The 16,569-nt window shown below is 40.6% G+C and overlaps 1 protein-coding gene across 1 annotated transcript in view; it reads left to right on the top strand.

The window, feature by feature from the left end:
- Window positions 1–8,788: 8,788 nt before the first annotated feature.
- TPK1 (thiamin pyrophosphokinase 1) overlaps window positions 8,789–16,569 on the top strand; it is a 336,528-nt gene continuing 328,747 nt past the window's right edge. The window contains exon 1 of the mRNA XM_029232917.1: window positions 8,789–8,854. Within this exon, the coding sequence (XP_029088750.1) occupies window positions 8,790–8,854 (65 nt within the window). The 5' untranslated portion in view covers window position 8,789. The remainder of the gene's footprint in view (window positions 8,855–16,569) is intronic.

Below are 16,569 nucleotides of genomic sequence, written 5' to 3'. Positions count from 1 at the left end.
ACACACACACACACACACACACACACACACACACACACACACACACATTTCCCATGGGATTCAGCTCCAGTCTCCTATAGTGGTACCTGGCTTATGCACCCTTCCTTTATTGCCGTCTTTAATATTTGGCTTGGCCAAAAAGTTCGTTCGGTTTTAAGTACAAATAAAAGACACATTTTTCATTTTCACAAAGAACTTTACCGAACAACGGATTCACTCACTGAACGAACTTTTTGGCCAACTCAATAACTCCACTCTCTACAAGGGGTTCTGCACCTCCAAATAAACTACTTGCGCTTAAATCCCTGATTTAGATTTTGCTTCTGAGAAACCCAAACCAAAGTATATGACAATTTGGTGTGGCCTAGAGTTGAGGAGGTAATGACCAAACTCTTGAGTGACTAGTAGCTGGGAGGTTTAAAAAAATGGATCCTCTGCCTGCAGACAGGCTCCAGATTGCAAGTAGCTGAAATTAGGGACTGCAGGCTTGCCCAGGTCTCTGCAATGTGTGGTACCACCCTAAGCACATAGATGTTTTGAATTGATTCCTTTATCCTTCCATGCATGATGCATTGTGATTCTTTCACCAATGCGGTGAGATGATGTCACGTTCAGTTCACACTGATGACTGCAATCAAACAAAAGATAACCAACAGAGAGGGGACAGTAATGTCATTTCGGCAGACTGTTGACCCTTTACCTCTTCACGCTCCAAAGTTGAGCATTAATCCCAAAGAAGCATCGGGGGGTGTGAGACAGCAGGATGCTTTCTCCTCCACTCAGAATTGCTAGCCCCACAAGTCTAGAGGTGGGAGAGGATAAAAGTTTTGAATCAAACATGAGACCTAAGTTTTTTTGGTTTTTTTTTGCGGTACGCGGGCCTCTCACCGTTGTGGCCTCTCCCGTTGCAGAGCACAGGCTCTGGACGCGCAGGCTCAGCGGCCATGGCTCACGGGCCCAGCCGCTCCGCGGCATGTAGGATCTTCCCGGACCAGGGCACGAACCCGTGTCCCCTGCATTGGCAGGTAGACTCTCAACCACTGCGCCACCAGGGAAGCCCGAGACCTAAGTTTTATAATGAAAAGCTCTGAATCTTAATAACTGAGCCTATTTCAGTATTTAGTTTTTACCATAATATTTAATTTTCATATTAAAATAAACATATTCTAATACTAAAAGAAGCATATTTTAATACTAAAAGTGACCAAAAATTATGAATTGGATGGATGTCCTCAATGAGTCTCATATTTACCAGGTGGGAGTGGGATGGGGGTCAGGTGGTTTTCGACAAAGCACAGGTGGCAGTAGTTACAAAAAATATAGACAGAACTACATAAATTGTGTATATATACATATATGCACATATATGTACACATATATAATATGTTATATAAAGAATATATATTCTTTCTCAGATTCTTTCCCATTATAGGTTATTACAAGATATTGAATACAGTTCCCTGTGGTATACAGTAAGTCCTTGTTTATTATTTTGCTTTTTAATACATTAGACATTTATCTTTATATGGCTTGAAGTAGAAATTGATTTTCATCATTTCCATGAATAGATAATTGCATCAGAATATTTATTAAATATACCACTGTATTTTTTCCTCTAATTAAAAATATCACACATAAACTCAATTCCCGCATATGAATTTGTTTCTGAACTCTGTTTTGTTCTATCAAACTGTTTCTATGCTAGTGATACCTTTTTTACATTATTATGGTGATATATATTTTTCTAAACCTACTAGGAAAGTCTGTTCTTATTGACCTTTTTTTTCCCCAAAAAATGTTATTCTTCTCGTGGCATACTTATAAATCAGTTTATAAAATTCCATAAAAATCTTGTTGATACTTTGAAAATCTAAATTTATTAGATTTATTTGGGGATTCTTAATTTTATTTATTTTTATTTTATTTTTAGTGATAATGTGTCTTCTCAATCAAAAACATGTATGTCTTATTATTTATAAGTCTTAAAACAGGGCTAGTTTTTAACATAATTTTTATATATAGTGTATGTATACACAATGAATGCTTGCTATGTGCTATGCAGGGTGTTTGACACTCAGAATACTGCAGTGAACAGATCAGGCCAAGTCCCTGCCTCATAATGGAAAAGGTCAGTACATAAGTTAACAAGATTAAGTGTTCTAAAGAAGAGAAACAGTGTATAAGATACAGAGTAACTAGGGGAGGTAATTTTACAAAGGAAAATCAAGGTAGGCTTCTTGGAAGAGGTAACATGTGAGCTGGGAATGAGCCAATTATGTAAAGAACTTGGCGGGGCCAGGGAAGAACATTCTAGAAGAGGGAAAAAGAAAGTAGAAAGACTTGTTCTGTTTAAAAACACAACGGAAACAAGCATGTGAGGAGAAGAATAAGATAAAGCTGGAGATAGGAAAAGTCCAGATTATTCAGGACTTTTTCGGTTTGGGTTATATTCTTAAAACAGCTGATGAGTTTTGAGCAAGCAGGGACATAATCAATTTTACAATTTAAAAAGGGAGCTTTGGCTACCTTGTGAGGACTAGATTAGAAAGATGCTAGGGTGGAGAAGGGCAGCAGTCAGCAGATAATACAGAGCCTAGTGAGGGACAAGCTAGTTGGCTAGTCCTCTCTGAACACCTGTTTTCCCTTACCTGTTTAGTAATAACACCCATTCTTATCTGGTCCTACTGCATCTCATCTAAGTGATTACACTTCCCAGCCTCTCTTAAAGCGAGGTGGAGCCACGTGATTAAGTGCCACCAGACAATTACTTTTAGACAAAAGCATTGTGTGAGACTTTCGGGAAGCCTTTAAAATATGGAACTTGATCTGAGCCTCTGCTCTGGGAAAACAGTACTGGCTGAGAAATTCCCCACCCTCTCTTTTTCTTTTTTTTCTCAAGTGAGATATAACTGACATTAGTTCCAGGTGTATCCAGCTCAGCATTCTTTATCTCATGAATGATTAGCTGATATTAGAAATGTTTGTCTGCTTGAAAGTAGCTAAACACACACATAATTTCCTGTTCAGCTGATTGAGGAATGACCCTGATTGCAAAATGACCCCAACTGCAAATCACCCCACCTGAGACTCGTCTATACCTCCCTATAGACATCTAAAGTAAAACCACACAGTGGAGGCACTTGGATCTTAGGGGATCTAGGGTGTGATCCCTGTTGCAGTAGCCTGAATAAAATGCATTTTGTCTTTCACACCTTTTATAAGGTAGGTGGTGTATCTTCTTCACTCTTCCTCCTTTCTTTCTAATGCTTGAAACGTATAGGTGAAGGAGCACAAGTTGCCTTCTGGGAGCATGAGGTGGCATACATTTAAAATGAACTCTGGGGCTTCCCTGGTGACTCAGTGGTTGAGAGTCCGCCTGCCGATGCAGGGGACACGGGTTCGTGCCCCGGTCCAGGAAGATCCCACATGCCGCGGAGCGGCTGGGCCCGTGAGCCATGGCCGCTGAGCCAGCGCGTCCAGAGCCTGTGCTCCGCAGCGGGAGAGGCCGCAACAGTGGGAGGCCCGCGTACTGCAAAAATAAATAAATAAATAAAATGAACTCTACTTTATCAGACCACGTGGCTATAAAAGGGCTATAAAATAAAGGGTTATAAAAGAAGCACAAAAGAATGTAATGAGCTTACAGAGCAAAGTAAGATTAATTGTGAGAGGCTTGAGTGAATCTCAGGAAGACTTTTCAGAGAAGATGATCCTTTAGATAGGCTTTAAAATAATGAAAATTTTGATTGATAGTTGAGAGGAAATGACAAGAATGATTGAATCTTGATTCATATTGACCTCAACAGGCTGGGATAAGCGATCAGTAGAACAAAAGTTGGCACCTTACTGAGTTTATGGAATGAAAGAAAAGGCAACTTAAAGTTATTTATCAAGGAGTGCAGAAGAATAATGATGCTAAGGAAAGAAATGGAGACTCTGGGAGGAGGAATAAATGAATGATTTCCGTTTTAGCCACTTGAATCAGATATAATGGTGAGATATTTAAGTGGAAATATTCTAAAGGCAGCTTAATACTGTCTGAACTGTTAAAGTGAGATCAGCATAAACACACATTCTGAAGTTGAGAGAATGATTTGATTTTCTGAACAAAAACTGCTGAAGTACATGAGGTGATAGAAGCTGATTGAAGACCAGAAATTTCAAGACCACTTAGTGGCAGCAGTAGGGAGAACAGGTGTTGAAGGAAAGAGGTGTTAGCACCTGTGCTCATAGCCTCTCGTAGCTTTCCCCCAACAGTTGTTTGGAGGAATACTGTTCTGCAAGATTTTAAAAGATATTCCAAGCAAACAGTGTCCCATGCTCCAACAGTTTTGAGACATTCTGGGTTTGGAGATAAACATGAGATGTTTAAAGATGTATAATGTGCTATAAATCTCAAAGGAGGTTGGTAACAGTGTGCAGTGTTTTCAAAGCTTATTTCACTCCAGAAATTTTTTATTATAAAATCTTTAAAACAACATATATTTTGAACTCCACCAGTTCAAGAAAATGGGAGCAGAATGGAAGACAGTTGGGGAGGGAGACGGGAGAGCCATCTATGTATCGTAGAGAAAAATGCATAACCTATTACTAGAGGTTCCGTCCTATCCCATGGAACTTTTGGGGATCATAGGATCCATTGAAAATTTGGTGGAAGCTATGGAATTTCTCCTCTGAAAATTATACCATGTATGTATATATGTTCCTTTCCCTGGAATCCCAAAATATGACAGGGATTAACAATAATGACCATTAATTTCCTTTTAATATACATTTTCACAACCTTAAATTTCTTTACTATGCATATTGCAAAAATATTAAGTAATAAAATACAAACATATATAAACTAGAAAGTGATATTTCCCTAAGTCTGCTGCCTCCTATGTAATCCATCCCTTTATCTCAGAGGTCATTTTTAACAATTCTCTTTGTATGGTTATCCAAATACATTTAAATAATATAGGTAGGATTTTTCCTACCACTTGCATTTATAAAATTTACTCTGTCATAGACATTTTCCCACATGAGGGCATATTGATTTAGCTTATTCTTTTTAATAATTGCTGATATGATGCACTATAATTTTTCATTTTTTCCCACCACGTATTAATCTATTTAACAAACATTTATTGAATCTCTATTATGGGTGAGGTATCTTGTTTGCCTGGAGAAATAGCAATGAACAAAACAGATATGGTTCCTGCTCTTAGGAAGTTCTCACGCTAGCAGGGGGAGAAAAACCATAAACAAGTAAACAGGTAAGTTAAATAACTACAGATTGTGAGTATAGCTCTGCAGGAAAACAAACAAACAAGCCTAGATGAAATAAAGAGTAACCAGGGGAAGGAAGTCAGTTTTGTGCTGAGGCTGGTTGGATGAGTCAGCTGTGAGAAGAACTGGAGAAGAAGCAGTCTAGGCTACTGCTAATATTTATTGCTATTGCAAACAATTTCATTATGAACATTCAGTAAATACTCACTGATTGCTTACTCTTTGCCAGCAACTGTGCCCGAGTGTGAGGATTGAAAAGTGAACAATTAAAATTTGGTCCTAGTTCTCTTGGAGCCTACATTTTAGGGTAATTAAATAAAATACAAAGACCTCAACATAGTGACTGGAACATAATAATTACTCAACCAGTGTAAATTTGTCTGATTATTTAAAATACTATTTGCAATCTGGCAAGTAAATTTATCTCATTGTTCAAATTTGCTCTCCGAATGCTATTGAGGCTGTGTTTTTCACGTTGTTTGCCATTTGAATACCTTTTGTAATTTGCCGGTATATATCCTTGTAATAAAGAAGAACAAATCTGACTCCATATTGGGTCTGTTTCTTTTACTTTAACCTTTGTATTCTATTGCTTTTGCTACAAGTTAATCACTAAAGGGATGTTGCCTATGCCTTAAAGTATACATAATGGCCCTTCTCTCGGGAACCCTGCCTCCCATGCTGAGCCTTAAGCTAAAATACTTTCCTTTGGCTCATATGAAACATCATGACTAGGCCCACCTATGAATGGCTGCAGGAAAGAAGAAATTAACACATCCCCTCCAGAGTCTGGCTGGAACCAGGGAATATTTACAATAATGTATCACTTTTTTTTACTTCACCTCCTCACTTCCCCCTCTTTGTCCTGTAAAAGAAACTAGCATCCAAACCCAGACAAGTCGTTCTTTGGGACACTAGTCCACCATCTTCTCTGTCTGCTGACTTTCTGAATTAAGTAGCTATTCCTTGCCCCAACAAATTGTCTCTCAATTTATTGGTCTGTCAGTGGGGCAAGCAGTATGAGCTTGGACTCTGTAGCATCCTTGGTCATCCATTTACTGGTCTGTTTGCTTTTTACTGATATAGATATAGCAACCACTTGGCTATTACATGGGCACAGTCTCCCTCCACTTCCAGTCTGTTGTCTTTTAGTTTCACTAGTGGCATCTTGAAACGTGGACTTTTGACATTTATTGTGGTTAATATTTCAGTTTTCTTCAGTAATGACTTTGGGAGAAACTTGAGCAAGATTACACATGAAAACTTGCAAGGATGTGTGTTACAAATATAAACAAGGATGTCATAAGGTGTAAGTGGAATACGTCTCATATTGATGGAGAGGGACAAACGTTTGTTGCAAACCTGTACGTGCTAGGCACCTGCCCAAGTGTTTATCCATACCAAGTCATTTGATCCTTACAGAACCGTTCCAACGTAGGCAACATTGTTCCCATTTTATATCTGAGGAAACTGAGGTAGAGTTCCAATGTCTCACAGCTAGTAAGTAACATAGTTGAAATGGCCCACCCATGTAACTGTGATGGCAAAGTCATAATATTTAATTTTACAATGATAACTGTAAAGTCCCTAGCAGTTTGGTCTAAAATTGACTGTGAGATAGGTGTAGCCTTGGCTTAATAGTGGTGAATGTGAAAAACACCTGCAAGTTCTATTTGATCTGGCAGCTGAAAAAGTTAATGAGCATGGGCAATGTTGTACTTTTCTATGGTTGCATCACTCCTGGAACATTGTGTCCAGTGTCCAAGATAAACACAGACGGGTATTAGTTGAAGCGTTGAAAATAGGTTTTGTTTAGTAACTACTGACAGTCCAGAAAGAGCTGAGTTCTATTCCTATTTGTGGAGAGGCGACTGGAACGTTTTAAAGGGAGGACGAGAGACGGGCAAGAGTGGGAGCTCAATAGAGTTAGAGAAGTGAAAATTGCAAAGCGTCGGTCAGTATAAAAGCGACTAGACCAGCTTCGTTTGCTAACTGGCAGCTGTGGAAGTGAGGAGTCTATCCTCCCACAGAGACTGGGAGACAGAGGCCCTACCCTTCCTGAAGACTGCCTCTGCAGGGAATGGCTCTCGGGTCTTTGAGAGAGATGCTTCTGAGTCTTAAGAAACATATTCACAATTTCAAGCCCTTTGGGAGGTCGGGGGCCTGCCATCAGCTGTTGGCTAGAACTTTCTCAGCTAGGCATTTTAATGGTTGTGTGTCCTAGGGATCCGCCTAATAGAAACCGTGATAGAGTTGGTCACGCCTCTTAGCGCAGGGGTTTGCACGAGTTGTCACGTGCTGACAGTTGCACAGTTCTCAACAGCTGTCAGAATCACAGTTTCTGAGCAACATTAAATACAGAGGATGGGAACCACGATGGTGGAGTCTAAAAATCATGTCCTATAAGAACCTCGAAAGAACAAGAGTTTAGCCTGGAAAAGGTAAAGCCTAGGGAGTCTAAGTCTAGAGATCTGGTTTGCACAGTCTTGGAAAAGGCTGCGTGGCCACAGAATGAACTCTTAAAGTTGGGAGTGTTGGAGCGAGCGGAGCTGCAAGTAAGCAGCTTAAAGTTCCTGACAACGAAAACATTCTGTGATTGTTGCAACCAAGTGAAGACTTTAACGAAGGCGTGCTCCTTAAGTACACAAGTTGCAAGCGAGAGATCAAAAAGAATGAGGACCGAGAAAACGGGCTCTGGATAACTTGGGACGTTTGCTTGGCTCTGATGCCAAGCCGACGAAGGGTGACGGGGAAATTAACGCTTGGTTTGGAGCAAATAGCGGCCTCCGTGCCAAAGTTCAGTGACGAGCGCTCGGCAGAAACACCAGCGATGGCTTCAGGTACGAGCTAGCCTAGAAGAGAGGGCGGCGCAGGAAGAAGGCAGCGGCCGGGTGAACGGGTAGTACGGCGCCCTCACCTGCGTGGACACGCGGTTCAGGCGAGGCAAGCTGCTTGCACGCGCCTCCGGCTCCCGGAAGGAGGCGGGGCCGCCTCAAGCGCCGTTCACTTAAATCTGCGAGCGGGGATCACGCGTCGCCGAGGTTTCTCAGCCGAGCGCCGAGCGGTCGATCGTCCTCGCTCCCGCTCCAGCAGTCTGCGCTCCGCTCGCTGGTGGCTCCACCCGCCATTATGTAAGTGCGACAGCACCCCAGCGCGCCGCCTTCGTTCCCGGCGTGCGGGCTACAGGCCGGGGCGGGGAGGAGGTGGCCGCCCCTCGCCGCTCTGGCTTTCTTGGCTCACCCGGTCCCCGGATGGTGACAGCGGCGCGGGGAGACGCTGGACGGGGCGGCCCTGTCGAGGCACGCGTGGCGCCCGCATGCTTTGCCCCTCGCGCCCTGGAACGCCTCGGGGCTCGAGTCCCCCGCGTCCCCGCCGCCGGGCGCCCTGCCTGCCGTGCCCGGGCCCGCACGCCAGGAGCGCGGCTCGCTCGGTGCTCCGCCCCGGAGACCAAATGTACTGACGATTTCGCGCGCTGTTTAATTAGGTAGAAGTTCTAATGTGGCGTTTTTATGTTTTTAATGCAGAGACCAGTAATCCGTTATGGAGCATGCTATTACCCCGTTGGAACCCCTGCTTCCCACTGGTACCGTATTTCTTAACACGTTTTACAGTGACATTGATGTGCGCACCCCCAGAGCCTCGATGAGGTTAAGAGGGCTGGACTCCAGACCCAGAATGGTTTCCAATGTGCCTCAGATGTCCTCCAGTTAGGCATATTACTCAACCCCTCTTGTGCCTCAGTTTCCTTATCTGAAAAAAACGAGGATAGTTTTTAGTCCTTGCGGTGTAGAGTTGTTGTGAGGGCTAAAAGATGATGTATTTTATGCCCTTCACCTGGAGAAGACTAAGCCCTACTTGTAATGTGAGCTCTTAGGCCCTTAACAGCCTGAACTAGTCTTTAACAGTAGAACATTAGACGCCAAAGGGGTAAAGGTCAGTCCTTATTACCTTTATTATTGCCTGCCCATGGTGACCGTTTGTAATCTATGGAAAATGCCTGAGGTTACCCAATAAAAAATGCTTTAAAGATGTAATACTCAAGAATTTTTATTATTTCTAAGTGTAAAGGCATTGTAATTCACGTGGAAATAGGTGGAAGAATGAGTTCTTTGAAGCTAATTGTTAGTCGCATTCATTGTCGAGTGTAGTAACTGACTTGTGTGCTAATTGCGTGATAAACATTTTTTATTTACCAGTTTTTATTGTGTTTCTGTTGTGTAGAACTTCTAGTTTATCAGTTCATCAATTTAAATAGAATGCATAGCTTTTTCATGTTTAAAGTTTTCTCTAAACCCATGAATTCACGAGTATTTTTGGGAGGGGGCGGGATATTGAATTTGATTTGAACTTGTCAGCTTTCCCACATCCTGGGAGTATTTATGGTAAAACAATCAAAGGATCATAACAGTAGGGAACACTGACTCCTTCCTCTCCAGTCATCTGCTGTGCTAAGTTGTTTATATATACTTCATATCTTATTTTACAAGTAAAGGAAACAGGTAGTAATGGAGCTAGAATCTGAACCCAGATATGTTTACATTGACTTGGTTAAGAGGTTGGGTGTTTAATCATAACTAAACGGCTTCTCCTAAGTTAAGAAAAGCACTGGCAAACATAAATGTTTTGCAAATGAAATTTCATAGTTCTGTTATCCAGCAGTAGCGGCACTAATAGCATTTCCAAGAGAGAGCATTGGATTCAGGTGGCCTGTTGACGTTAAGATTTGTTACTAAATCTAAGTGCTTTAGGTTTAGTTAGAAAGGGGGATTTCTAGTGTTCTCTAGGTTTAATGAGATATGTCATATAGATAGTGCTGCATAGTAAAGGTTGGAGTGAGGCAACAGGTCTCTGGGTTTAAATCTTAGCTTTGCTGGTGGTATTTCAGTTTCTACATCTATAAAATAGGAATCTTTGGTAGGGTTACTGTGAGTATAAATGAGTTGTAAAACATGTAAAGCACTTGGCTTCAAGAGCGGTAAGCTCTTAGATTCAGCAGTAAGGCTAACATGGTTGGATCTCTGGGTCAGTGCTGAGATAGAAAGGGTCTGGAGCAATAGAAAAGTAGGAAATAGTAGGAAACACAGGCAGTTCTGCTCCCTCTGTGTTTTATCAAAGGCTTAGGAAGGAGGCCTAGACTTGTCAAGTCAGACATGTGTAAGCTCCTCACTGGGACAGGGCATGTAGGGGAACTGTCAAGAACTGTGATATCCTCTATGAAGCACAGATCTACCAGGTAGAATCCCGAGCTCCTTGGAGGAGATCTTTGGGATTTAGTGGTTCTCCTAGTTTCCTCCTGTTCCTAAGGGTAAAAGTTTATACAGATTCCCATCTCTTCTCAAACACTGGCCTAGAAGCATGGGCTCCCTAGAAGTTTACTTCAACTCTAGATAAATGAGAGATGTTTAAACACAGAAAAGTGTATGATGAGGGGCCCTTGTAGTGCCTGGCCTCTTATAGTAATTCGGTAAGTATTCGAGGTTAACTTTACATTTAGAGGGATTCCCGTCATCAGACAGACACTTAATACTTTATAGCAGAGAGGTAGTTTTTGTATTGATAACTTTTGTGAATTTAATTTTTAGGCATGATGTACCTGTAATGTGTACCCAGATTTAGTATAGCAGGCATCCTGACAAACTGATTCTCTTCAGATTAACTAATTGCTAGGTGGACCAAAATGCACACCTCTGGAATGATCATTAGCTCAGGGAAATATATATATATATTTTTTTCTTGTTGTTGTTGTTTCTTGTGGTACGCGGGCCTCTCACTGTTGTGGCCTCTCCCGTTGCGGAGCACAGGCTCTGGACGCGCAGGCTCAGCGGCCATGGCTCATGGGCCCAGCCGCTCCGCGGCATGTGGGATCCTCCCGGACCGGGGCACGAACCCGTGTCCCCTGCATCGGCAGGCAGACTCTCAACCACTGCGCCACCAGGGAAGCCCGGGAAATATATATTTTTAATCTTTGTTTTTTGTAACTAAAGTAAATGGTTATTATTTAAAGAAAAACGACTAACCTAGAATGTGAAAGTTTCCTGTAATCCCTCTTCTGGAAATAACCATTATTAAGGTGGCATTTTTTAAAAAATATATTTTTAAAATTTATTTGGCTGCATCGGGTCTTTGCTGCGGCATGTGGGATCTTTCGTTGCGGCGTGGGGGGCTTCTCTCTAGTTGTGGCGGGTGGGCTCCAGAGCGCACGGGCTCAGTGGTTGTGGCACAGGGGCTGTAGAGCATGCGGGCTTAGTTGCCCCGCGGCATGTAGGATGGATCCCAGTTCCCCCACCAGGGATCAGACCTGCGTCCCTTGCACTGGAAGGCAGGTTCTTAACGACTGAACCACCAGGGAAGTCCCAAGGTGGAATGTTAGGAATACTTATTTTTGTACATATAACCCAGTATATTATTATTCTTGTTTTAAATAAAATGGATTTATATTATAAATTGTTTTGTAAATTACTCTTTTGGAGCAGTGGGTGAAAACATATCAATATTCTTTTATTACAAAGATTATTATAGATTCTTTGTGCTCTTTGTTCTTTTTTTTAACAAATAGAAGTATTTCTATATGTTAAAAAACAATGCAAGTGAGTAAATATTACAAATCTTATTCAATGATTATTTAACAATTCATGTATTGGGCAGTATCCAATGTAGCAGACAGAAAGGAGCTTGGAGGAGCTGTACAAAATGAAAGACTTTATAGGCAGAAGGGGGCAGGAACAAGCAAGTTATACTAGCAAAAGGTAAATTGGTTCTAGCAAGGTCACTTTCCTTTAGGGGATGGTAAGGGTCTGTCAGGCAGATTACTTCACTAGTGCTGATAGGGTGATTCCTGATTGGCTGGTGTAAGATTCCATTTTGGGGAGAGCTGAAACTGTACGTAATTGGGTTAAGTATTAAGTCTGGGTTTGGGGATGTGGTATATACATGACTCCATTTTGGGCCCGTTGTCTTGTTTTTAGCACTGCAGGGAAAAATCTCCATAGCAGAGATTGTCATTTTAAATCTCTAAATTGTGTTTTTCTAAATTTGTGTGCACGTGTGTGTGTGTGTGTGTGTTTGTATGACCTGTTTTATGCCCTTTCCTGCAGCTTTTTTCTCTTACTACTTTATGATGGTCCATACGTGTAGATATCCCAACTTTTTTTTTTTTTTTAATGGGCAGTATAGACACAAAGGAACTAGGCTTTCTTAATAGACATTTAGGTTATTTCTAGTTTTTCTTATTATAATCTATAATGCATATCTTTGATTATATTATTTTTGCATATTTATGTGAGTTTATCAGTAGGATAAATTTCCAGAAGTGGAATTACTGGATCTAAGGATATGTTTGCATTTCTGTTGTCTAGAGGAACTGGCAAGTAGCTAGTGTATGTCCTTTGATACTGGGTGCTGTAGAGGATACAAAAGTGATCCCTTCTATCCAGGAGCTTACGGTCTTGTTGGAATCAAGAACAAAACAAGACAGATTCTAGTTAGATGTTGAATTATGTCTGATAGGACCCACATAGGAACCGTGGGGACTGGGGAGAAGGAGATGAGGGCAGGCTGGAGTAGGCAGAGAAATGATGGGATGGACAGGTGTCAAGTGGGCAGCCAGAAGGGCACTGGATTTAAATTGTGAGAGGCCTGGGGGGAAGCACAGAGCACTGCAGGCACTAGGCCTTCCTTGAGTGAGAGCTCAGTGCTTTATCTGGCCATGAACTATTCAGTTCATCTGGTGGCGAGTGAGGAAGAAATAACGTTGGAGAGAACAGGTGAAGGTTTTGGAAGAATGGTTGAGCAGTGAGGGTATAACCACACTGTGGAGGATAGAGAGATTTACTGCAAGGTAGGAGATAGAAAACTTTGGAAAGTTTGTGTCCTTGTGCCTTTGGAACATTTTATACGAAGCAGCCTTTTGTATACCTTAAAATTCAATTCAATTCTGTCATCCATGTCATGGTTCAGCATTGCTAATCATACACAGGTTAAAGTCCTTATCCTGACCTTAAAGGCCCTTCGTGATCTGACTCTTTTTTTTGTGGTACGCGGGCCTCTCACTGTTGTGGCCTCTCCCGTTGCGGAGCACACGCTCCGGAAGCGCAGGCTCAGCGGCCATGGCTCACGGGCCCAGCCGCTCCGCGGCATGTGGGATCTTCCCGGACCGGGGCACGAACTCGTGTCCCCTGCATCGGCAGGTAGACTCTCAATCACTGCGCCACCAGGGAAGCCCGTGATCTGACTCTTAACCACTATTCCGGAATACTTTTTTTATCACCTCTCTGTGTCCAAGCCAAGCTGAACTCCCCACTGTTTACTTATGTGAACATTTATTGGAGCTTCAGTACTTTCGCCTTAGCTCATGCTACGTTTATCACCTTGAATGTTCATTTTCAATCCTTAGAATTGTTATTCTAAAATTTTAGCCATTCCGGTGAGTGTGTAGAGGAATCTGTGGTTTTAATTTGCATTTCCCTTATGGCAGAATGCTGACCTTGTCTCTTGTTTATTGGTTGTTTGTACATCTTTGGGAAATGTTTGTCTCTTGCCATTTTTCTTTTTCTTTTTTTTAAGTATAGTTGATTTTTAATGTTTCAGGCATACAGAGTGATTCAGTTATACATATATCTGTAGCTATATCTATATATTCTTTTTCAGATTCTTTTCCATTATAGGTTATTACAAGGTATTGAATATAGTTCCCTGTGCTATACAATAGGTCCTTGGTGTTTATCTATTTTATGTATAGTAGTGTGTATCTATTAATCCCAAATCCCTAATTTATCCCTTCCCTCTATTTCCCCTTTGGGAACCATAAATTTGTTTTCTGTGTCTGTGGATCTGTTTCTTAAGTAAGTTCCTTTGTATCATTTTTTTAGATTCTGCATAAGTGATATCATATGATATTTGTCTTTGTCTGACTTCACTTAGTATGATAATCTCTAGGTCCATCCATGTTGTTGCAAATGGCATTATTCCATTTTTTTATGGCTGAGTAATATTCCGTTGTTTATATATGCCCCGTCTTTTTTATCCATTCATCTATCAGTGGACATTAGGTTTCTAACGTGTCTTGGCTATTATAAACAGTGCTGCTGTGAACATTGGGGTGCATGTATCTTTTTGAATTAGAGTTTTCATCTTTTCCAGATGTGTGCCCAGGAGTGGGATTGCTGGATCATATGGTAGCTCTATTTTTAGTTTTTTAAGGAACTTCCATACTGTTCTCCATTGTGGCTGCACCAGTATACATTCTCATTAACAGTGTAGGAGGGTTCCCTTTTCTCCACACCCTTTCCAGCATTTATTATTTATAGACTTTTTGATGATGGTTATTCTTGACATTTTTCTATTGGGTTGTCTGTGATTTTTTTTAAAGAATTTAATTTGTAGGAGTTTCTTTTTCTTAATTGAGATATAATTGATATATAATGTTGTATTACTTTTGCTTTGATACATGTATATATTGCAAAATGATTACCAAGTAGGAGTTTCCTTATGTTTTCTGGATACATAGTTCTTTGTCTTGATTTTCTCATCAATAAAATAGAATGACACTTTCCAAGGAGAGTTATGAAGATTAAAGAGTATCTGTAAAGCGTTTAACACTGATACATAGTAAGAATGCAGACATTTTAGTTATTTTGCTCATTGACTTCTTAACATTTTATCTAAAGGTTTTTTTAAATTGATGAAGAGTAATGTTTAACTGGTAAGCACATACTATTGCTATTGTAAACTCTAAGTATAGGTGCATTTTCAAAATATTCTTAAAAATCTGGATTTTGTTTTTGCTTTAGTGTCTGTGATCATTTCAGATTTTATCATCAAGCTTTATATTTAGAACTCCATATGTTTGAAAGTAAAGTATTTTAAATACTTCATAGATAAAATAAAAGTGAAGAGTAAAACCATCCTTAGAATCATTATTTTACATGTGCTCATTTCACAAACCTATGACATAGAGCAAATAATTACAGAGGTTTTAATTTCTGGCTTACTAAAAATACTGATATTTAAACATTTTTGTAAACTTTCACAACATAGTACATACGCATTATAAAAAGTTAGGAGATATGGACAAACAAAAATGAAATAAAAATGCTGTATTTCAGCCTCTCAGAGATTACCACTGTTATCTCCATGTTTGTGAACATTTAGTGTGTGTATATTCATATTTATATCCCTCCAGATACTTTCTGTGTATAAATACAGTTAGGTATTTTTAAACCAAAATGAGAACATACTGTGAGTTGCTTTATTCTGTTCATAACTCTACTTTTCCATGTCAAATGTCAGTGTGTAATACCCAACCATATTTAAATTTTCTCATTTTCAAAACAACTTTTCCAGGTGCTTGTTCCAAACTAGGACTACCTGTGCATTTGGTTCAGTCTTTTTAAATCCAGCACAGTTGTCCCTCACATTTTTAAATCCCCCTTAACATTGAGTATTGACATCTATTTATTTGTATTTTTGGCTGCGTTGGGTCTTCGTTGCTGCGGGGGTTACTCTTCGTTACAGTGTGCAGGCTTCTCATTGTGGTGGCTCCTCTTGTTGCGGAGCACGGACTCTAGGCATGTGGGCTTCAGTAGTTGTGGCTTGCGGGCTCAAGAGCACAGGCTCAGTAGTTGGCCCACGGGCTTAGTTGCTCCGCGGCATGTGGAATCTTCCCAGACCAGGGCTCGAACCCGTGTCCCCTGCATTGGCAGGCGGATTCTTAACCACTGCACCACCAGGGAAGCCCCAAGTATTGGCATCTTAAATAAAGTGTTTATATCCCTCTTAAGTTGATATGACGGAATAGAAAAATACAGCAGTTTGGTATGAATCATCATTCACTTAGAAGTATATATAATAAACTGTAACTGAAAGGTTCCATTTTATTTTCCCCACATAATTTCATCATAAATTTGTGCTAGAAAGCCTTTTATCTATCACTCTCCATTTCTTTGCAAAAAGATTATATACATTTAAATTTTGAAAGGATTCCTGTGACCATAATGCTCTTGGGAGTTATTTCTTCCAAACTGAATTACCATTGTTGAGGTTTATTATGAATCAAATTACCATTTTAAGTATTATGAGCACACACTTGATCAAGTCAGCATAATTATATTACACATTTTTGTAACAACTAACATTTACATGACACTGTGTGCTGGGCATAGTTTTAATGCTTCAACAGGGTAAAACCTATAGAAAAGTTCTGGACCTAGAAGTCCGGGTTTGAGTTTTAGGCATCCTCTTTGCTAGTTATGTGACCTTGGGCATGACACTCAATTTCTTAGAGCCTTAGTTTCTTTATGG

This window comes from Monodon monoceros, unplaced genomic scaffold (genome assembly GCF_005190385.1).
Source record: "Monodon monoceros isolate NGI ecotype Baffin Bay Population unplaced genomic scaffold, NGI_Narwhal_1 Super_Scaffold_2, whole genome shotgun sequence".
NCBI classification, from domain to species: domain Eukaryota; kingdom Metazoa; phylum Chordata; class Mammalia; order Artiodactyla; family Monodontidae; genus Monodon; species Monodon monoceros.
Note: the sequence above shows the minus strand (reverse complement) of the source record. Positions and strands in the feature narration are given on the sequence as shown.